Source organism: Tachysurus vachellii, chromosome 25 (genome assembly GCF_030014155.1).
Source record: "Tachysurus vachellii isolate PV-2020 chromosome 25, HZAU_Pvac_v1, whole genome shotgun sequence".
Taxonomy (NCBI): domain Eukaryota; kingdom Metazoa; phylum Chordata; class Actinopteri; order Siluriformes; family Bagridae; genus Tachysurus; species Tachysurus vachellii.
Window position 1 is genome coordinate 10621111 of NC_083484.1, and position 21877 is coordinate 10642987.

The window sequence follows — 21877 nt, forward strand, 5'->3', positions numbered from 1 at the left end:
GAATGATTTATTTTATATACAGTAATCGTGACAATAGAGCATTTGTACACTTGGACATAATGGGATGTTTTCTGTATTCCCTGAAGTGCATAGCTACATGGAGTTTGCTAAATCAGACCTTATGATTTTTGAGAATACAAATCGTGTCACTGACATGCATTAGTTTTGGTGAGCTTTACTTGACACAGTGAGGAAAAACCACCATACATATAAAGCCTAGGCCTCACTAGAGTATATTGCCTTTTTAGTTGATTATGTAAGATGTCCCAGTTTTTTTTTTCCTGCTGTCTGAAGTGCATAAAATTAGCCAGATGACAGTTTTCAGTTTATCATGTTGCATAAGCTAGTAAGGAGGAGATTTTAGGAACTCCAGCACGAGAGAGAGATCCCACATCGGCCTGTTAGAGATTTGTTAAGGATCTAGGCAATTTGTCCCTTTTTTTTATCAAGTTTCTTAAAGGTTTATGGGTCAGAGAGGTGGTGCGGTGCCACAGTTACAGAAACTTATTTATTTGGTCAAAAACGATAGTCTTAATAAGGAAAGAAATCCAAGCATTTCCCACAGTTCAAGTTTAATGCAAGCCTGGGAGGCTTTCAGTGTCTGTTAGCAGTGAAAAAATCTATCTGGATGGTGGACTTTTAGGTTAAAGCACAGTTATATACAGTTAACAGTGTGAAGAAAACAAAAAATAAAAAGGGACAAAAAAGTCTTCTCTTATTCCATATTGTTAGGAAGTTCGGTTTCAGAGTGCACGTTCAGCCATGACATGGCACTCCTGAAGCTGAGAGGATTAAGGACCTTTCTTACGCTGCCCTTCTGATCAGTAACCCAGAGCCTAAACCATTGTGCCACCACTGAAATGTCTGCACTGTTTTCATATCGTTTCTCTAATTTCCACATGGCCAACATTTTTTTTTTTTTTTTTAATTATTCTGTTGCTTTTCAATGTCCTGGATCACATCTACAGTGCTGAGCAGAGCCTAAAAAACAATTTAGTCACTTTCTAATTAGTGTTCAAATTATTTGTAAAGGGTTGCATTTACAAAACCTTTGTCCTTATTTTCTCTTTTGGCCAAAATCCAAAAGTGCAATTTTTGCCCATTTTAAGCTGAAATAACAAATCTGTATGTAATACGTTCTTTTCTATCGCAAGCTAAGTAGGGCATACAGTGATGCGTTTTATAAAATATTCATTTATTGACAGAAAGCCAGGGTGTGTTCGAGTGTTCAGCGCACACTACGTGAGATTGGGGAAGGGGCGGGGCTTAAAGGCAGTATCAGTTAATATCAAAACAACCGTCCAAATTCTTTCAGTTTAATATGGACATGTTTTTGTTTGTTTTTATGAACTCCCTATATAATGGAAGTGAAAAAAATACCAGCTTAATGGAGATTGAGCTGGAAGGATGGGAAATAAGGAGGAAAGGAAGAGTTAGAGAGCCGAAGAAGCCAGCAGGGACACGTTGGCAGGAAGCTATTTCTTTCTGGCTCTCTGCCAGGGTGATGGAAAGGGTAAGCTAAGGATATTCAGACTGCAAGACGAGGCAGTTAAAACAGACCAGAGTGGTTTGTTCAGGAAAAGGATCCCCAAACGTCTCCTAGTTCTCACAGCTTCATCTAAAGGCAAATACAGTTGTTAAGACAAATAGCACAGTTTGAGTCAGGAACAGAACACAACAGCACTATTGCAAATCGCAAAATGTTGTAATAGGACACTATTACTGTACTAACAAAACATTTAGACTGTAGAATATAGTTTGGAAAACAACCTCAAGCCTTCATTACTCTGAGGATGTAACTACGTGCTGCAGTTTTTAGTGTTTTCTCAGTATTACTGGAGTATGATGAGCATAAACCTAGTGCTAATAACTCACTAGTATATTCTCATTTCAGCTGAGAGCATGGCAGATCTGACAGCCAGCCATCATCTGAGCTGGGTTTACAAGCAATTACCAGTCACAATTTCATTTCATACAGCTTCATTTTATAGAGTTACGGAATTTGCCACATAACATTAGTTTGTTTAATGTAACACAAAATATCAACCATTAAAAGAGAACAAGTTAACTGTTGTCACACAAATATCATTCTCTTAATATAAACCTCTTAAGTTAAAGGCCTTACCTGTTAAACAGAGAGATGACTCTATTAGTTTAACATCACATTTCAGTTGTAGAATTCCTAGAAATAATGTTCTAGAAATTGAAATAGAATTTTTTTCTTTCCTTTTTTTTGTTCTTTAATTACTGTGATAGACGTTTGAAGGTTTCTTCAATGTTCAGCCTCCTGTAGTTTCTCAGCACTGTCCAGTCTTTTTTTTTTTTTTCCTACGCTCAAGCATGATGATGTACCATGTACCTGAGATGGCATATGACTTATGCCTCTGAAAGTGACTTAACAAACACAAACTCAACCTAAACCGTCTGTGACCATAAATAATTTTTACAGGGTTGTTGGTGTGTTTTAGTCTTTTAGGAACAGCGTGTTTTAAAGTAGATTTATTACCCGACTTGCTACTTTTTCAGTCAGTTTTCATCAAGTACACAAATGTTATAAATGGTCAGAATTACAGTTTTGGGTTCCAGCAGTATTAACATTTTTTCTTCTGTATTACTTGCAGCCCTGCAATTGTTGCAGATGAAGATAAATGGTGAGTGTTTAGCTTTTTTTATTATGATAATGATGTTTTTTGTTGTCACGATCGTAGATTATTGAATGTCGTAATCAAATTAAAAAACCCTTTTCCTTTTTAACTGAAGGATTCATGCTGTAAGTGCTTTTTTATTTTTTTATTTTATATATATATATATTTTTTTTACAAGAAGTTTTTTTTTTTTTTTAAATTTAATAGTCTATAAATTTAGCATTAGGAATTAACTTACGAAACCTAATAATATCATTCATTATGCGATTTTATTTTAATTATATGTGAGTTATATGGCTTGGTAAAGATGAAGCCAGAAAAAAGAGTCAGTTATTTAATATCTGATTTATTCAGAAAGGACAATATTACATTCTCCATTATTATCCATTACTTATCGTTTAATACATTTGAAATGTTCATTTCTACTTACAATACATATATTAATTTCTGTATACTTCCACCTTTTAGTTCTGCCATTTTTGGTGCAGTTGGTTTTTATATGAAGCAACTTGGAGTGAAGAGCAGACCACCAGACAGCAAGAAGGGCAAAGGATTTTTCAGGAGGAAGGTACAAGGAATCTGTCACCATCAGCATTCTGGCAGGGAAAATGTCACGCTAGCAAATTTTAACAATCCATAAAAAGGTTTAAAAATATTTTTGAGAAAATGATCTCCAGTAAACCGTAGTGATGTACATCTTAATTCTGACTTCTGTTATTCATTCACCTCTTATCACGGGTGTGTGTATTAATAAAAAAGCATTTGTGTGTAGGTTCCAAAGAAGGAAGACAAGTCCAAGGTCCTCAGTATCTTGAGGATCGGAGGTAGCAGCAGTACGTATCTACACACTTCTTTGCATGACTTGATATTGTTTTTAGTTCTGCATTGATATGAGGATTAAAACTGCAGCAACTGTACGATGCAAAGACTTTACACTATGACTCATTTCACTAAGCATTTGTTGTTACCTTGCTGTAAGTGTCGTCCGTGATGTATTCAGATTACGAGCTCAGATCTATGTTACCCCGTGTGAATACAAGCAGTTGTACTACTGCTAAAAAAAAAAAGAAACCCAGTGAAATTAAAACAGTGCTGTAACTATCAGTATTTGACCTTCTTGCACATCCCATGCAAATACTTAATGTCCGTGTTCTTTTACATGTCAGTGACCTTAAAGGTATATGTTTGTTTCTTCCTTTGTATGATTCAGTTTAGAAATATAGCAGCATATAGTACACAAACCATTATGATGGTTAAGGTGTTACAGGATTTAAAGGAACATTCTGTTGCAATGTTTTCCTCCTGCAGATGAGGTCAAAATGAAATTGGACAACGAAGGTACACTAGTTTGATCTCTTTGTCTAGTCACTCCTTTTCCTTCATGGTCTACCCCTTACTAATCAAAACTTGAAATCAGTGCACGTTTGCATGTTCTAAATTAAACACAATAGTGGTGTTTGGTTTGTATATACAGGTGCATCTCAATAAATTAGAATGTCATGGAAAAGTTCCTTTATTTCAGAAATTCAACTAAATTAGTGAAACTTGTTTTTTTTTTTTTTTTTATGTCAATTCAGTACACACAGCCTGTAGTTGAAGTCTTTGGTACTTTTAATTGTGATGATTTTGGCTCAGATTTAACAAAATCCCACCAATTCTAAAAGGTATCACAAAAACTTAGAATATGGTGACATGCCAATCAGCAAATCAACTCGAAGCTCCTGCAAAGGTTTCCTGAGCCATCAGAATGTTCTCTCAATTTGGTTCACTTTGGCTACACAATCATTGGGAAGACCGTTGTCCAGAAGACAATCATTGACACACTTCACAAGGAGGGTAAGCCACAAACACTCATTGCCAAAGAAGCTGGCTGGTTCACAGAGTGCTTTATCCAAGTATGTTATCAGAACATTGAGTGGAAGGAAAAAGTGTGAAAGAAAAAGATGCACAACCAACCGAGAGAATCACAGCCTTGAGAGGCTTGTCAAGCAAAATCGATTCAAGGGAATTTGGGTAAACTTCACAAGGAATGGACTGAGGCTGGGGTCAAAGCATCAAGAGCCACCACACACAGAAGTGTCAAGGAATTTGATGACAGTTGTGTTATTCCTCTTGTTAAGCCACTCCTCAGCCACAGACAGTGTCAGAGGCGTCTCAGCTGGGCTAAGGAGAGGAAGAACTGGACTGTTTCCCAGTGGTCCAAAGTCCTCTTTTTAGATGAGAGCAAGTTTTGTATTTCATTTTGAAACCAGGGTCCTTGAGTCTGGAGGAAGGGTAGAGAAGCTCCTTGCCCAAGTTGCTTGATGTCCAGTGTTAAGTTTTCATAGTCTGTGATGATTTGTGGTGCAATGTCATCTGTTGGTGTTGGTCCACTGTGGTTTTATGAAAACCAAAGTAACTGCATCTGTTTACCAAGAAATTTTAGAGCACTTTATGCTTCCTTCTTCTGACCAGCTTTTTAAAGATTTGGCACCTGCCCACACTGCCGAAAACACCAAATGTTGGTTAAATGACCATGGTGTTGGTGTGCTTGACTGGCTAGCAAATTATTGAGTACATGTACAGTAAATGAACAGACTTTCCAAAAGCCAGACAATTCACTAAAAGTGTTTTTTCTTTTTTTTTTTTTTTTTTCTTTTTTTTTTTTTTTTATTGGTCTTATGAAGTATTCAAATTTTTGAGATTTTTGGGTTTCTGTTAATTGTGAGACGAAATCATCACAATTAAAAGAACCAAATACTTAAACTACTTCAGTACTGAATTTATATAATACACAAGTTTCACTATTTGAGTTGAATTACTGAAATAAATGAACTTTTCCACGACATTCTAATTTATTGAGATGCACCTGTATGCATACCTGTAATTTCGAACGAAATACATTAACTGGAGTATTTAGTAAGTATTTAATACGTAACTAATAATACATTTATAAATACGTGATAAACTTTGTCTTGTGTTAATATAACTTTGTTTGGGAAGAGGACTAACACTGTTCATGCATCTGATTTAATCTAATATTCTTTACTCCGTAATTGTATTTACTTTCTAGCCTTCCACTTTCTGCATGCTCAACAAAATGTTGTTATTGATGAAATGACTGCTTAAGTTGTTGCTTGCTGTTTCTATAGTTTCTATTTGTTTTCCTTAGGCGATAAGGACAGGAGTAGTGAACGGAGGAATACTGCGAGCACCTTAGTACATCGTGGCTCCACTACAGACGGAAGTGTATTACCCAGCCCGGTTCGGAAACCTGCCGCGTCAGGACCTAGCATCTCTCATGGACCAGAGACCACTGAAGTGACGCACAGCAACATTATAGTTACCCCCAGTCCTGAAGCTTCCCAGCCTGAGACAGGTAGGTTGTGTTTTTTTTAAGTCTGGAGGGCATTAAATGGAGGGCATTTTGATTTGGTTTGGTTTCATATATCCCATCAAGGCCACAGTGCCAATCCTGTGTCGTTTGACACATCGCTCGCTTATGTCTTCACGCTTTGACACGTCCGTGTTATGCAATGTCAATAAAAAAAAAAAAAGAATAATGGAGGCAGCTTTAAAGAGAAACAGAGCTTGTCATTGTATTTTTATATCACTGTGTCCTATATGGAATTGCTTCTTGATGTGAATCTTACTGTGAAGCTCATGTTGACCCAGCACCTTTCTATGCCTCTTTATTACCCATCTATATACCAGTCTGTATATAACTAGCAATTTCCTGGAAGCTTTGAGATATTTATTAAATATCATTCGTGTACATGTTTGTTCCACAGGTCAGACCAGCAGTCGTTCAGAGCAGTCTGTGTCTGACGGTGGAGACGTATCTCCTGCGTGCCCCAATGTCGATATTGTCTGGGAGCCTCCAGCTGCACCCGACGGCCCTGTAGAAGAGAGCCATGAAAAGGACAGGTAGTGTAGGAGTAACATTGAACCTGAGCTTCTTACCACCTAAAATTTAAGAGTCTTAAACTCAAATTTGCCAGATATACAGTAAAGCAAGCTATCGGACTATGCTGTAACTGAGGGAGAAAGTCCATCACTCCTGAGTCCTTGCTGTGTGCTCTTCGTTGCTGATGCTGCTGACAACGCAATCTATGCTTTATGTCGATGGATCTGCGCCAGTTTGTCGCACACCTTCATTACACACACGTTTGTAAATGTTCACTTCCCTACCTTCCCAAAATGTCCTCTTTGTTCTGTCCTATATCTGTCTTTCATGTCTATCTATCACTTGTCTTACTTGATATTATGTCTGTATTGACAGCCTATCAAGAGCATTTGTTCAAGCTGTTTTCCTTTATAGCAAGTGTCTTTAAGTTATTTTTTTACATTATAAGTTGAACAGCTTTGATTATGCAACATCTCAGACTTGTAATTACCGAAAGCGTCTTCAAATGGTAATAGTGCTGTTAAATTTACATTTAATGTGCTGTGTTTGTAGAATCTTTGTCTAGTGCATTCTCTTGCTCTGTTTCTTTGCAGTTGCTTTGTTGAAGTTTGTTTCGCTTTGCTGTCTTTGCCATTTTTGTGTAGTTTTGTTGGAGTTTTTGTTGGAGTTTGTGCTGGCATTTTGAGTTCAATTTTCAATGTGATTGTGGTGGCTCTTTATATAGTGGTCATGTGAGTTAGGTTTTGATCATGTATTGACTGGAACCTTGTCCATGAGAACTGTTTTTTTTTTTTTTTTTTTTGCTTGTCCTATATTTTACAGACGGAAGACAAGGTGGGTCTTCATGACTGAGACATGGATATTCTGCCAGCTTCAGCCTGCTACTGATTCCACACTCATTTAATACCACACACAGACCAATATATGTCATATACTACACCCATCTTGTGCTAGAATATAGAATAACTCTTTAGTGTAAAACTGTTTTAAAAGTGTACTTTTAAATTCGACTTAAAAGTGATTCCTTTGGTCACATCAGCAGATTTTAAATCTTCTCACATTGACCTTTTGTACATCAGATACAGCATCGCTGAACCTTTCGGACGTGTAATATTTTTGTCAAACATTCGACCTTGCGGTTGTGGTGTAAGCTGTGTTCAAGCGGAATAATGGAATGTGTCTGTATGTGTAGTCTGTATAATTTGGAACCGTATACATTTCTAAATTGGACAGTATTTCATCTGTTGCTTATTTTGCACAGAAGTAACTTTATTCAGCTTTATGTCAGAGAATGAGATGTTTTATGTAATAGACTTGCTCAGAGCAGCACCAGATTCTTGAGGTGGGAAGGAGTCTGTGTGGTGTTGATGTTATGAACCGGTTTTCTGTCATTATTTATGATCTCTCTTCATATTTTCTCTTCCATAACCTTTCTACTTTTTACTTGTGCATGCTTTCATTATCCTTCTTTCAATTTCAAAATGTACTCTCCTTTCGTGTCACCCCCCACCCCACCCCCAAACAACCTTTCATGCACTCGTCTTTTCCCTTTCCTCTGTCGTACTTTTCTCCCTGTACCCTTCCTCTCCCCACTCCCTTAACTGGTGTATTCAGGAGTGTGCGTCGCAGTGAGAGTCTGTGTGTGGAACGCTGCCACTCTCGCCGAGGTGGCTCTACTCGGGCTAAACAATCTCGTTCCCGTAGCGATGTGGACCTTCAGTCAACTTCCACTTCCCAACCCCCTTCACCTTTTCCCCAGCCTGCCAGATTGTAAGACTGCATGAAAACACAAATCTACATAAAAACACAACTCAGATTTAATCAAATTTGCGACAAAATCTGTAAGCGCACACTGAGACATTTGCCTCAGGTGGCATCACATGTTATTAAGACCCATACATTTTATAATTATGCATGTACTGATACATGCTAGAGGGAAAGACACGTGCAAATATGTTCATAAACACTCCCTGGGAGGAAGATGCACAGCAGGGATTCAGTAACTGATGCTGTTAATCATAACCAACCAGATGTCTGATCTACTTTAATTCCTTAACATTTTAACTAAATAATGGGGATTATAATTCCACAGATTTACAGATCACAGTGATGGAGAGAAACACACAAAGGTCCACAATTGTTCACTTCTAACATTTGGCTTTCACTGTTTTAGAGGGGATTCACCAGTAATGCCAGTCGATGGCCCTTTTAAAGGCAGTGGCTCCTTTACTCAGCAAGAGGAAGTGGAGCCCCGGCTCCTGGAATTAGAGCAGGACCCACCCAACTGGAGAGAGCTTTCCTCCAGTGAGACTCTGAGTAAACTCACTAAGAAAGAGACAAAGAGGCAGGAAGTCATCAACGGTATGTAAATGAATATTCCCAGAAAACCAAAAAACTAATATAAATGGATTGTGGTCTAATATAAGGTTGAAGGTAGAAACTATCAAAGTGCTACATCCTACATTATTATGAAAGACTCTATAACTATAAATACACAGTAATATTTATTAGAGCATTTTTGCCCAAAAGAGAAAAAAAATAATAATCAAGTGTAAAGGTTTTGTACTCGCCATCAGGCAAGTGACAGTTCCTCTCGTGGTTACGCTAAAACTCTGTATACAGTTTCAACCTCAGAAAAGTAGCTTGTGAAAGTACAAAATTGTTTGGACCATATTGAGTTTTTCACCACCAGTGGCTATATCCATCACAGGGCACATAAAGTCATGCTCCTTCGTATCTACGTGCAACTTACCGTAGTCAGTTTTACCTACCTGCATATATTAGACACTGGGTGGAAGCTTATATATCATATATTTTCTACTAAAAACTATAATCTTGCACCTTGCTTTGACTTTAATCCCATTTTGACTTGTTTTATTTTTGAATTGTTTTCTCTCACCTCTCATTTTCTGTCCTGTTTGACCTACAGAGTTGTTTGCAACAGAGCATGCTCATGTGCGCATGCTGAGTGTACTGCAGACCGTGTTTTCTCGTCCACTGGAAAGAGAGGGACTCATGGAACCTACCGAGCTGGCCGCAGTCTTCCCTAGTTTGGATGAGATTCTGGACATGCACTGTGAGTCCTCTCTTGGATGACTTTGTATCAAGGTTTGAAGAAACAAAAAAAAAAACAACAACAACAAAAAAGGCGTTTATATTTATTGGAAATTATTCTTTCAGATGCTTTCTATGAGAATCTGAAGAAACTCCGCCAAGATGATGATTATGTGGTTAAACAAATCAGCACTCTGCTGCTGAACAGAGTGAGTATCGTAATATATCTAGAAGATAATTGGATATCGGGCGATTATTTTGTCATTTGACTACTTTATATTTTGCTACTTTAAGTTATGTAGGGTTTGTATGTTTGTAAGCTGGCATAAGACAATTCTCTCACATAAGCCATTAATCTCACAATCTCACAGTTTAATGGCTCAGAGGGCGAATGGTTCCAGAAGCTCACAGCTCGTTTCTGTAGTCGTCAGTCATGGACTCTGGTTCAAATCAAGAACAAGCAGAAGAAAGAGCCGCGCTTTAATGCCTTCATACTGGTAAAGACACACGCAAGTGCTTTGTACACAACTTTGTTTCAACAATGGCTTCTACACTTCCGCTTCGACCGCTGACTCCAGTCATAAAAGTTTACTGTAGGATAATTTATTTATAGAACTTCCATTCACTGTATTTGGTGGACATCCTCAATGCTTTTGAAGACGTCATTATCGATGAATACATCGGTACTGCTTCACTAGATTACAGACTAAGAATACTTATTAGACTAATATTAGAGGGTCATATAGCAGATATTATCAGAATATCAAAATTACTACATGTAGTGTAAGGTTCTGTAAGCTGTTGTGTTACGTATATATACGTGTGTGTGTCACCATGTCAGTGAGGAGGTGAAATACATTGAGAATCTTCTGGTAGGAACTTTTCTAGCGAAGACCCATTTTTCGATTTTAATAACATATTAATAAGAAAAATGTTTAGGGCTTTGTTGAAAAAGTCAAAGATGGCCAATAATGTAGCCATATTTTTAGAGACAGAACCTAAAAGAACACTGCGAAAAGTTTTCTCAAGATTTTAGGATAAAAGTTTATTTTAAATGACTTTCTTCATTTCTCATTCTTTAGCCTTGACAGTGACTTGACTTGATAGTATCCCGTAGCAGTACATATTCAGCATGCACAAAAGAATTCATTCAGAAATGACTTGTATAATTAAATTGTCCCATAAATTCTATAATCACAGCCCAATTAATCATATGGCCGTGGATCACCTCATTATATGCATGTATGTACGTGTGTGTGTATATATGTATATATATATATATATATATATATATATATATCCCTTACTATATATAAATACAATCCACCCATGATAGAATGGTATACAATGTAATGCACATTTTCCTGGCTGTATGTTTTAGGAGGCAGAGAGTAAGCCACAGTGCAGAAGATTACAGCTGAAGGACATCATCCCCATTGAGATGCAGAGACTAACCAAGTACCCTCTGCTGTTGGAAAACATTGCCAAGAGTACAGGTATTTTTTTATTTTAGCCGGGTAAAAAAAGTACAGTACTTAATCGATAAACAAAGCTTTGGTGATCTATTTGATGGTTTTTTTATTTCATTTGTTATTCGTTCACTCATTTTTTCATTAATTTATATTTAGTACTCACAGGATCAGGGTGAATCCAAAGCATCAAATACACATTCAGTGTGAATTGAGGCCTGAGTTCCAAAACAGCAAAGAATGGCGCACTCGTGCTCTGTTTATTTTGGGATGTACCTCAAGTATTTATGATTCTGAGATTATACATTATATGACCAAATATTTGTAACTAAGTTCTAGATACATTCCAGTATGACAGTTGTGGGTGGGAAAGAGCTCCAGCTTAACATCAGTGCCAAACCTCACTAATCCTCTTGTGGCTGAATGGGCAAATCGCCACAGACAAAATCTAGTGGAAAGTCTCAGAACAATGGATGTTATTATAAGAGTAAATGGGGAATAAGTCTACAAAAAAAGCACAGGAGTTTGTGTGTGATTGTCCGGTATCCAGACACTTTAGACCAGCAGTGTCCAATCTTATCCACAAAGGGTCGGTGTGGGTGCAGGTTTTCATTCCAACCAAGCAGAAGCCACACCTGATTCCACCTGTTGAATCAGTTGTTCTCGGCTTTTAGTAGACTCTGGTGTGGCTTCTGCTTGGTTGGAATGAAAACCTGCACCAACATCGGCCCTTTCCGGATAAGATTGGACACCGCTGCTTCAGACCATATAGTGTATCTGCTTAAAAAAAGACAACGTATGAAGCGGAAAAGCTCTGTAGTTTTTACTTATTGAATAATTTGCAGTATAAAGAAACAAACATTATGTAGTGTCAGCAATTACGTCTTTATCCTGCTATGTAAAACTGATCAGAGACTAAACCGAGGTAGATAACAACACCAAAAAACACTCATTAGCCACTAGCTAAACAGATTACAGGATAAAATACAAAGTTTTAATACAAGAGCACAGAAAAACTCACCAAAGTAAATTTGTTGTCCACCAGATGACCTGTATTAGGACGGCAGCGAAAACAGATCAGATTGAGAAATTGATCAAAATATGATGTATAATCCAGGATACAAAAGCATCAGTGTACCTGCTTTTACCCAGTTTAACAGTAATTCAGGGTGGTTTTGCAATTTTTTTCACTTGTGTGGAACGGTTTCCTTCCTACAGAAGATAATTTGGAGAAGGAAAATATCCAACAAGCTGCCGAATGCTGTCGAAAGATCCTAAACCATGTCAATGAGGAGGTGAAATACATGGAGAATCTTCTGGTAGGAGCTTTTTTAGCGCAGACCCATTTTTTGAATTTAACATTTTAATAAGAAAAATGTTGAGGGCTTTGTTGAAAAGGTCAAAGATGGCCAATAATTTTTAACATAGCCATATTATTAGACACAGTACATCAAAGAACACTGTGAAAATTCTCCCAAGATTCCAGGATAAAAGTTTATTTTAAATGACTTTCTTCATTTCTCATTCTTTAGGCTTGGCAATGACTTGACTTGCACAAAATGCATGCACAAAAGAATTCATTCAGAAATGACCCGTATAATTGAATTGTCCCATAAATTCTAGAATCACAGCCCCGTTAATCATATGGCCGTGGATCACCTCGATCGTGCTGCTTATCTGGCTCATTAAATACACAGAATCCTTCTTGCTCAGAAAAAAACAGCTTGTCTCGGTTATGGTCATAACCTCCACTACTCAATAATGTGCTAATGGCATGCCATTTTTCATTAACATGTTAAAACCAATTGTATACCTATCCTTATTTTTTTTAAAAAAAAAAAAAAGGATTGTGCACTGAGAATCTGACAGACTGATATGAAAACAAACATGAATACTCCCCTGCCATAAGTCATAATCCTCTCAAACTCCTTCAGTTCATTATCTCTATGGCCGTTTTCTTTAACGTTTTCTCTGTATGTCCCCATATCCATAACGAATGATCTGTAATGCTGGCTTGTTTTCCTTTACAAGACTTTAAGAGACTACCAGCGCAGGTTGGACACTTCAGGGCTGAAGCCCAGCAATGAACTATACTCAGAGTACAGGGTAAGACATTGTCTCATGCCTCTCTGTACGCAGTAAGCATCGTGTAACAAAGTAAATGTTAGGTTTTAAGAGATTAGTCTCTTTTTCAGGGTATTGACCTGACAACAAGATCTATGGTTTATGAGGGGCCACTTACATGGAGGGTGACTAAGGAAAAAACTCTAGGTAATAAAGTCTGCTTAGTATTTTCACAACAATTATAAATGTACAACTTGGGCACATAATTAATTACAATTAATTTTTAATGGAATTTTGGCCTAGTAACACTAACGTGTGTGTGTGTGTTTCCCCAGATGTGCAGGGTGTGTTGCTGGGAGACATGTTGGTCCTTCTGCAGAAACAAGATGATAAGATGCTCTTGAAATGCCAAAGTAAGAGTAACATTGCTGCCCAGGAAGGCAAACAAATGCTCAGCCCCATCATAAAGCTGGAATCGGCTTTCCTGCGAGATGTAGCTACAGGTAAGTGTGTGTCCTCGTCCCCCACAAGTAGGACGGTAAGATTCTTTCCTGAAATTAACATTAATACCTTCTTTCCCCCAGATCGGAAGGCCTTCTATGTTATCTTCACCTGGGAGAGTGGAGCTCAGATCTATGAACTCGTGGCCCAGTCTGTTGCGGAACGAAAAATGTGAGCGTGTGTGTGGTAAAAAGTAACACAGTAGGGTTTACAGCGGAACAGAAGACATCAGAAGGACCAGCATTGTTTCATTAGTAATCTGTACCGTAGATTTTCAATGGATACAAACCTTTGTCTTGTAGATGGACAGATTTGATAAAGTCATCAGTGGATGAGTTGAAAAAGAGCGCTGGTCATACGCTGGATAGGATGAGGCTTGGCAGCGTGCCAAGTAACAGCTCTGCACTGGGATATACTGCCTTGTAAGTATAAAAAATATTTGTTAAAGGTTTGTCAATCATTTGTGATCAGTTAAAAACTTTTATTTACATAAAATTTCATACACTGCAAAAATAGATGCATCAATGTCAAAAATGGGGGGAAGTCGTGGCCTAATGGTTAGAGAGTCTGACTCCTACCCCTAAGGTTTGGGTTCAAGTCTCGGGCCGGCCACAACTGAGGTGCCTTTGAGCAAGGCACCGAACCCCACCCCCCAACTGCCCCACGGGTGCCGCAGCATAAATGGCTGCCCAGTGCTCCCGGTGTGTGTTCGCGGTGTGTGTGTGTTCACTGCTGTGTGTGTGCACTTTGGATGGGTTAAATGTAGAGATCAAATTCTGAGTATGGATCACCATTCTTAGCCGTATGTCACTCACTTTCTCTCTTTCTCTAACCCAGTTTAAAAATGTAATACAACATGTCTATTGGCATTAATATATTGGTATTTATTTTAATTTATTTTCTTTTCTGTTTGAGGTTTAGAATATTATGAAAAGTGTGTTTTTAAGCCTATAATAATTTTTTGATTACGTTATTGCGTAATTAACAATAAATTGCAGAACCTCTCGCACCATGTACCGTATTGTACAGTTTACTTAACTATTGTATATTGTTTTTACTGTCACGTCCATAACCTTTTCACCCATCTTTAACAGTAGATCCAATGATTAAGGCAATCAAAGAATCTTGAGTTGTTGTTTTTTCTTTGAATAAGTTCATTTCTGTTAAAAGGTAGATTTCTCTTCTGTGTCAAAATTAGGCCCAGTTATTCTATATTTACCAGGGGTGCAAATAATATCTGAGATAAATTTAAAAACTATATACGAGAGTAGAATTAAACATGTTTACAATATACAAGTGTAGAATTAAAAAATGTGTTTTTAAAAAAAATAATAATAATTCTCTCCCTCTCCTCTATAGACTGAACCCCCCACTCAGCCCTACTGACAATGGAACAGATGTACTGAAAAACTCTGGTGGTAAGAACCGATGCTCATTTGTCATTAAGTGTGTTTTCACATTTGGCTTAAATACACCAGAATGTGCAGTATTCTTTCTGATCCATGGATTTATTTTACAGTTATCTTATGCATCTCTTTTGTTGCACATAGGTTTGAAAAATGGTAGAAACAATGTTTATCTGTTTGCTGTTTTTCAACTTTTTACTTTCGGAAACAACACCCAAGTTGATCCAACCATCTCTTATTGTGCAAGAAGTGTTTTTTAGCCATGCAGCCTGCCGTAAGACATGTGTTTCTCGCAGTGGCCTTAATGCAAACATTTACATCGCAAAGCTGAGCCCTGGGACCACGATTTAAAAAGAAACATGGGTCAATTTTCTGGATCACTTTCAGGCTCAATACCAGCTTTCACACCCCAAAAAATGTCCTGAACTCTTGAACCAAATGACCAAGTGTGAAAATGATTTGCATCTAATATAATTTATTGCATTGTTGTGATTGTGATACATGTTCTGATTAAAAAGGTCAATATAAGGACAGCCTGACAGATGAAAAGTTCAGGCACACTCAGCCTTCACTGATTGACTGCTTAACTGCCAAAGGATTTGACCTACTGGCTTACAGCAGTGCTCGTCCCGAGCGCTCAGGAAGTGTGGCTTTGGATGAAGGTCAGTGGTCCCTCCATTACATAGCATGACAAATATCTTATCATATATGTGCGAAGTCAAAGGTTGCGTTCGTCTGTATTGTTTTTTTTTTTTTTTTTTCAACAAATATGCGTATATGAACCGTATTGAAATGAGCAGCATTCTTACATCAGTGCACTTGTTTGCATCCATGCCTCGACAGTAATGTCATTGAAGACACTGTTACTCGGAAGTACCTGTCAGTCCTCGAATGTCGAGCCTGAAGGAGAGAGCGGAGGAGAGTCAGCAAAGCAGGAGAATGATGACAGTCAATCACAAGGTATTAAACTAATATTACACTTAGTTTCATCATGATGTGGAACTCCATCTCTGGCAACTGGGTAATATTTGATATGTTCTTTCATTAAGTGGAAGAGCACAATATGGAGTCACAGGATGAAAAGACAAGGGGAGAAGAGCAGAAAGCAGTACTTGCTCCACTAGTGCTTTCAGAGGAGCAGATAGAGGAGATCAGCAGAAAACTGGAGAGTCTGGAAGACCAAGTGAAGAGACTACAGGTTAGTTGCCAGTGGTTAGACAGATGTCAGAGCTTTATGCTGTAAATCATGTCTATTAATTACGTTAGCAGTGAATTAAAATAAGCAGTTGGCAAGAAAAAAAGAATTAGATACACGAGCAGAATTGACAAACTTTTTCAAATTTTGTGTAAGAAAACCTGTTTAAATTTAGTTGTATTCGGGTACAAGTTATTACTAATAACCAAAAACGGCAGTAAAAATATCAGATAAACTAGTTGACGTATGAATCTGACAAATGAACTGAATTGTAAATATCTCCTGATAAATTGAGAGATTTGCTAAAAGTGCTATTACTTAGATCAGTTTGCAAGAGATCTTTGTTTAAAATGTGACCTACAATTTATTTATTCATTCGTTTATTTGTGCCTGAAGCTGTAATGTATTTACAGAATGTGGAGGACGAGTATCACAGGCTACAGGAAACCCTTGCTAAGTTCACTATTCAAAGAGGCAACTACAACTGAGGATCATTCCAACCTGCTGGTCACTAGGTAATCCTGCCCCTACTACAACTTCAGAACTGTCTATTCTATTAGTTGTAGTGTTCAAGATGATACATTTCGTAAGTATTTCGTGCTAATCAGAGAATGTTCACCTGTAAAGATTTTCCCACGCCGAATACATGAAACCTGGGGTCAGTGCCAGTGTTATAATAACTGTGAGCACAGTCATTCAAAATAGTCGATTCAAAAGTCTTGATATCCAGGATATCTGAAGAATGAGGGGTGGAAGGTTTGTAGTATTTATATAGAAGTATAATTGGAACAAACAGACAATATTATTAGATTTGGTAGGGTCAAGAACAAATGAAATAGTTTTTCTTTAATCGCTTCATGTTTGACATAGAGAGATTTTGGGTGGGTAGTGATAGCCCTTGTGATAACCCTTGTGGTAGCCCTTGTGGTAGCCATGGTGGTAGCCATGGTGGTAGCCCTTGTGATAGCCCTTGTGATAGCCCTTGTGATAGCCCTTGTGATAGCCCTTGTGATAGCCCTTGTGGTAGCCCTTGTGGTAGCCCTTGTGATAGCCCTTGTGGTAGCCCTTGTGGTTACATTGTTGAACCTCTGGTCAGAAGTTAATGAGTTCCAATGATAACACTGCCCTTAGCTTGGCCCATAGATTGTTGAACAGTCTTTTTCAGGTCATTTGAGAGTTGTTTTGAGGCCTCCATGTTGCCACTCTTCAGAGGACAGTCAAAGAGAACAACATCTTTACTGTGTCCTTCAGTTATTTGATAGATCAAAATGAAATTGCTGATCCAAACATCCAAATATTTATAAATGAAAATCATGGAAATTGTCAGGGGTTCCTAAACCTTTGCCATACGACTGTATATTAAATAAATGTTAGTTACACTAGATGACAAAATGCCTAGTCTTAAATCAGCCTTAAAAATACTTATTTACTTCATGTTCAAAAAGAATTTTTTTTTCTTCCTCCCTTCTCCTGTCAGTCCATCAATTTCAGCTTTTATTAGACCGCATGTAAACGCCAAGACCAGGGAATTATTATCCTCTTAAGAAAATACCCTGATTTTTATGATTTTCGCCTATATGACATACCACCTAAAAAGTTGTACAGCTCCCACATACTTGTCACACAGGATTGGGCCTGGTCTTATTGGAAAGAAGTCAATCTCTAGTTCCAGATACAAGTGTCAGAGTGATTCTAGGCCTTACTGGCACAAAGTTACAGAGGCTAGAATGGAGGATTTCATTTCCGCCTGTAAAAATGTACTGTAAAATTATTAAAAAACACTACTGTAAACACATGGAAGTAGCTAATGGACAACTAAAGGTCATAGCCACATGTCTTAGCTTTCACCAAAAAAAATTTGAAGTCAAAAGACCCAAAAATGGCTTTTATATGAATGTTTTTCTACAGATAGGTCTGTGCGTTTTTGTTTTTTGCCCATTTCTTGCCCCAAATAAACCTTGTTTACAAGAGTAAACAAGAGTTTGAAAGGCCTATAACCTTTTAACCTCTTTAACTGAACCACTAGGCAGTAGAAACTGCTCAAAAAACTCAGGCCTTCTCTGTGTGTGCGCTAGGATTGGGCAATTCAGCCTGTGAATTGCGTCATGACTGCTTTCACAGCTCTCTGGCTGGCAGCCCCCACCTTCCTGATAGCTCTTGTCGCACCTCGTTAGAATCGTCTCCTTATTGGCTAAAGAGATATCAGGGTCCCGGATCATGAAATTGCTACTGGCTGGAACAAATGCCAAACAAACGGAGGGTGGGCCGAACGGAATGGAGAGCCATCATTGGCTTCTAAGCTGTCTATCTCTGCTCTACGAGCACCGATTGGCTCATGTGAGGGCTTATTTGATTCCTAAGAGTCTGGACTACAAATCTGACACCGAATTGTAGTTTTCTAAGCCTCCAATGAGAAGTGAGAGCCGAAAGAATGGACGGAAGTGAACTACCGCTTACGGTTTTCGGTCAGAAAAGTAATTATTGTGAGGCGAGCAAAGCGATTTGGATTAAAAGGCTTAGATATTCCAATTCCTTGGACTCTTCGGGATTTATGGAAAATATTTGTTTTGGAAAATATTACCCCAGTGAAGAAAGGGAAGAGTTTAAAGTAAGTAAACAACTGAATAGCGCCGCCTATTTCAGGTGACGGATCAACTTGATTACAATTGTATGACGGCTATAAAATCATATTATGCTTTGTGTGTGGGCTTAATAAAATCCTGAGAGTCTAAGCTTTCAAACAATATAAAATATAACCGTGTATTTAGAAGATTTAATGCTTAAAAGTTACAATGAAGTTGATGCAGCCTCGTCCCCTAGCGGTAGTGTTCCGCCGGCGGAACATATTGCTCTATCAGGAATTTTTTTTCTTCCTCCCTTCTCCTGTCAGTCCATCAATTTCAGCTTTTATTAGACCGCATGTAAACTTATATGGAAGGCCAAGACCAGGGAATTATTATACACCGTTTACACACCATTTTTAGATCACTAAATCCTTTGATGATGTTGGAATTTCATGCTTATTGAAACTGTACATTCTTCTTTCCTCTTTTCTTTACTGCAGATTATCTAAAGCCCCAAGCTGATGATGTGGTGAAAGAGTCGCTTAAAGAATTGAGAGAGAGAAAGATTGTGTGTGTGCGTGTGCGTGTGCGTGTGCGTGTGCGTGTGTGTGTGTGTGTGTGTGTGCGTGTGTGTGTGTTTTATGCAGAACTCTTGGCCCAAAACCCAAACGAAGATGGTGAAAATAGAAAATGTGTACTCATGAAATAACAGGTCTTGAGCACACACAAGACAAAGACAAGGGTTGAAGGGGATTGACATCTGCTGATTATGTATTTGATTTAAAGTGTGATGCTGGAGATGTTTGTGTGAAAATGGAGTTTTCTCTCTAAGCCACAGCCATGTTTCTATCACAGTGCATCAGTTATAGCTTAGCTCTGGTCACATGATCACTGTAGATCTATTCTGCCTTTAGCACGGTGGGGTGAGTAACAATATGTTCATGTGAATCACTTTGATGAGTTCGAGTCCTTGACAATCTGCTCTTTAGAAGAACTCAGCTGTATTTTCACTTCTATGCCTAATTGTCAGAGCAGATACAAAGGTGGGAAGTACTTTCTAAAGAGTAGCTTCATTACCTTCACACGCATCGGGTTTTAGACCAAAGAGAACCTAATAGGCAGATTTCTAGCAGTAAATCTAATAAATAGATCTGATAAGAATTATTTAGCTTTTACATATATAACCAGATGCAACAATAAGCACGGAGAACAAGATTCAAATGCACTTACTTCCCTTTCTTATGTTCTATGCACCTATATAAATAGTGATAAATAGATTATATAAGAAAGAAAACATGAACCATGAGACTCCTTCCAGAAAAAATAATAATAATAATATTTTCTCCTATTTGAAACCATTATAAGTTTTCTTTGCTAAATATAAAAATTATTTTAGTGTTTTTTTTGTTTTGTTTTTTTCTCACCTTCTGACAAAGCAGAATCAAGAATTCAGCAGGGTAGAAAAAGGTATACACATTTATCTCAGACTGTCCGTTTGTACAAATATCATCTAGGCTGATGTGGTGAAGAGCTCTGAAGGGGATTTTCTTTTTGTAGCACGCTTGTACCACAACGATTCGCGATGATCATTTTTTTATTTATTAACGAACATCACATTTTTAACTGTTTATAGTTTAATGTTATGGAACATTTATGAGAAAAGAGTTCCTGTTTTTTATTCATTGTTTTAGTAGTTATAAACAGTCATTCCCTCTGTAGCTTGCTGTTTTAATTTTTACATTTTTTTGTTTAAGTTCATCAAACAAAATAATCCGTTACCCTGACTCCAAAAAGCACAACTTTCAATGTCTAATTAAAAAAAAAATAACTTCACCACATGAATGATTTGATATTTTTACTAGTTGAACAACACGTCATTATATCTGTTTATTATTCCGATTAGATTATGTGCCACATCCCTGTGTATGCCTGTGGTGTGAGCTGTCACTAAAGAAACAATACAAGGACATTTGATGGTAGTCATTTAAACATGTATATCATTTATAATATGTGAGTGTTGAAGCCTGAACCATCGTTAGAGCTTGATACAGTGCTGGAATATTATGTATATCATTAATCATCACTTTCTGACATAAAATGGTTAATTAAATGTTAACAGTAACAGGCTGTGTTTTTTTTTTTGTTTTTTTTTTTTGTTTTTTTTGACCCGCAGTCTAACGAAAAATGGACTTTGTAGATGTCCAGTGAGTGAGATTTTTATATATATATATAAATATATATAAAAAATTAAGTTAGGAGGACCTCAGCACATCAACATAAATAGTTACCATTATCACGTCTATATATTTGTACGTGTTTATGCTGCTGTCGCTAAAGCGCCTTCAGAATTCTATTAAAAAACATAATGGTGAATATATATACCAGTAATAATGTGTATATTATTCTAAAGCATTTGCACCAGGACCTCACAGAAGTACTGAACTGTATAACGGTAGAGAGATCGATGAGACATTGTTGTGCCTTGTGGCCCTACACATGAAGGTGTACTCAGAAGAAAAAGTGAGATTTAATGAACCCTGCTTTCACGCTCATGCCATAGTTAGAACGCCATAGTTTTATCTTGTTTATTTAGCTAAGACGCACTTGCATTTTTTTAATGTACAATTCTATTTATAGCGCAGGGTGGATTATGCAAAGAGTCAGGTCTTTAATCTCACTGTTCTGGCTCAGTGGCTGCGTAGAGAACCTTGTGGCTCTTCCTCTTTCTTACCATCAGTAGCTGAACGGCAATTATGCTCAAGTTTCAGTTCCACATCTAAAGGGTCTGGTGGCAGGTTTTGTGTGTGTGTGGTTTTTTTTTTGTTTGTTTTTTTTTTTATTATTGTTTTAACTGTCTCACATTTTCGCACTGTTCAACTCGTGCCTCTTTATATAGTGTGTCTCTTTTTCTATGCTGAACCAAATATTCTATTATCTACATAGTTGTAAAATTTCACTTCATAACCATCTTAGCACAGTCATATTTTTTGGCTCAGTGTAGTACTATGTATATTTTAGGAGTGTTGTCAGTCTCACAGCTACTCCTGATTAAAGCAAGAACTATTCTGTGTATTTGTGCTTTGGTTTTTCTAT

The 21877-nt window shown here is 37.5% G+C and overlaps 1 protein-coding gene across 5 annotated transcripts in view; it reads left to right on the plus strand.

The window, feature by feature from the left end:
- arhgef1b (Rho guanine nucleotide exchange factor (GEF) 1b) overlaps window positions 1-20909 on the plus strand; it is a 38301-nt gene extending 17392 nt beyond the window's left edge. The window contains exons 9-33 of one of the 5 annotated variants that reach the window (XM_060862280.1): window positions 2622-2651; window positions 3114-3213; window positions 3418-3478; window positions 3954-3983; window positions 5797-6003; window positions 6416-6551; window positions 7354-7365; window positions 8146-8301; window positions 8705-8892; window positions 9461-9607; window positions 9712-9794; window positions 9957-10082; window positions 10967-11081; window positions 12273-12373; window positions 13086-13160; window positions 13250-13325; window positions 13454-13621; window positions 13703-13790; window positions 13922-14041; window positions 14979-15037; window positions 15544-15687; window positions 15869-15985; window positions 16075-16223; window positions 16634-16735; window positions 19285-20909. In XM_060862280.1, the coding sequence (XP_060718263.1) occupies window positions 2622-2651; window positions 3114-3213; window positions 3418-3478; window positions 3954-3983; window positions 5797-6003; window positions 6416-6551; window positions 7354-7365; window positions 8146-8301; window positions 8705-8892; window positions 9461-9607; window positions 9712-9794; window positions 9957-10082; window positions 10967-11081; window positions 12273-12373; window positions 13086-13160; window positions 13250-13325; window positions 13454-13621; window positions 13703-13790; window positions 13922-14041; window positions 14979-15037; window positions 15544-15687; window positions 15869-15985; window positions 16075-16223; window positions 16634-16708 (2563 nt within the window). In that variant the 3' untranslated portion in view covers window positions 16709-16735; window positions 19285-20909. The remainder of the gene's footprint in view (window positions 1-2621; window positions 2652-3113; window positions 3214-3417; window positions 3479-3953; window positions 3984-5796; window positions 6004-6415; window positions 6552-7353; window positions 7366-8145; window positions 8302-8704; window positions 8893-9460; window positions 9608-9711; window positions 9795-9956; window positions 10083-10966; window positions 11082-12272; window positions 12374-13085; window positions 13161-13249; window positions 13326-13453; window positions 13622-13702; window positions 13791-13921; window positions 14042-14978; window positions 15038-15543; window positions 15688-15868; window positions 15986-16074; window positions 16224-16633; window positions 16736-19284) is intronic. The other 4 variants (XM_060862281.1, XM_060862282.1, XM_060862283.1 and 1 more) reach the window with 4 other exon arrangements.
- The last annotated feature ends 968 nt before the right edge of the window (window positions 20910-21877 follow it).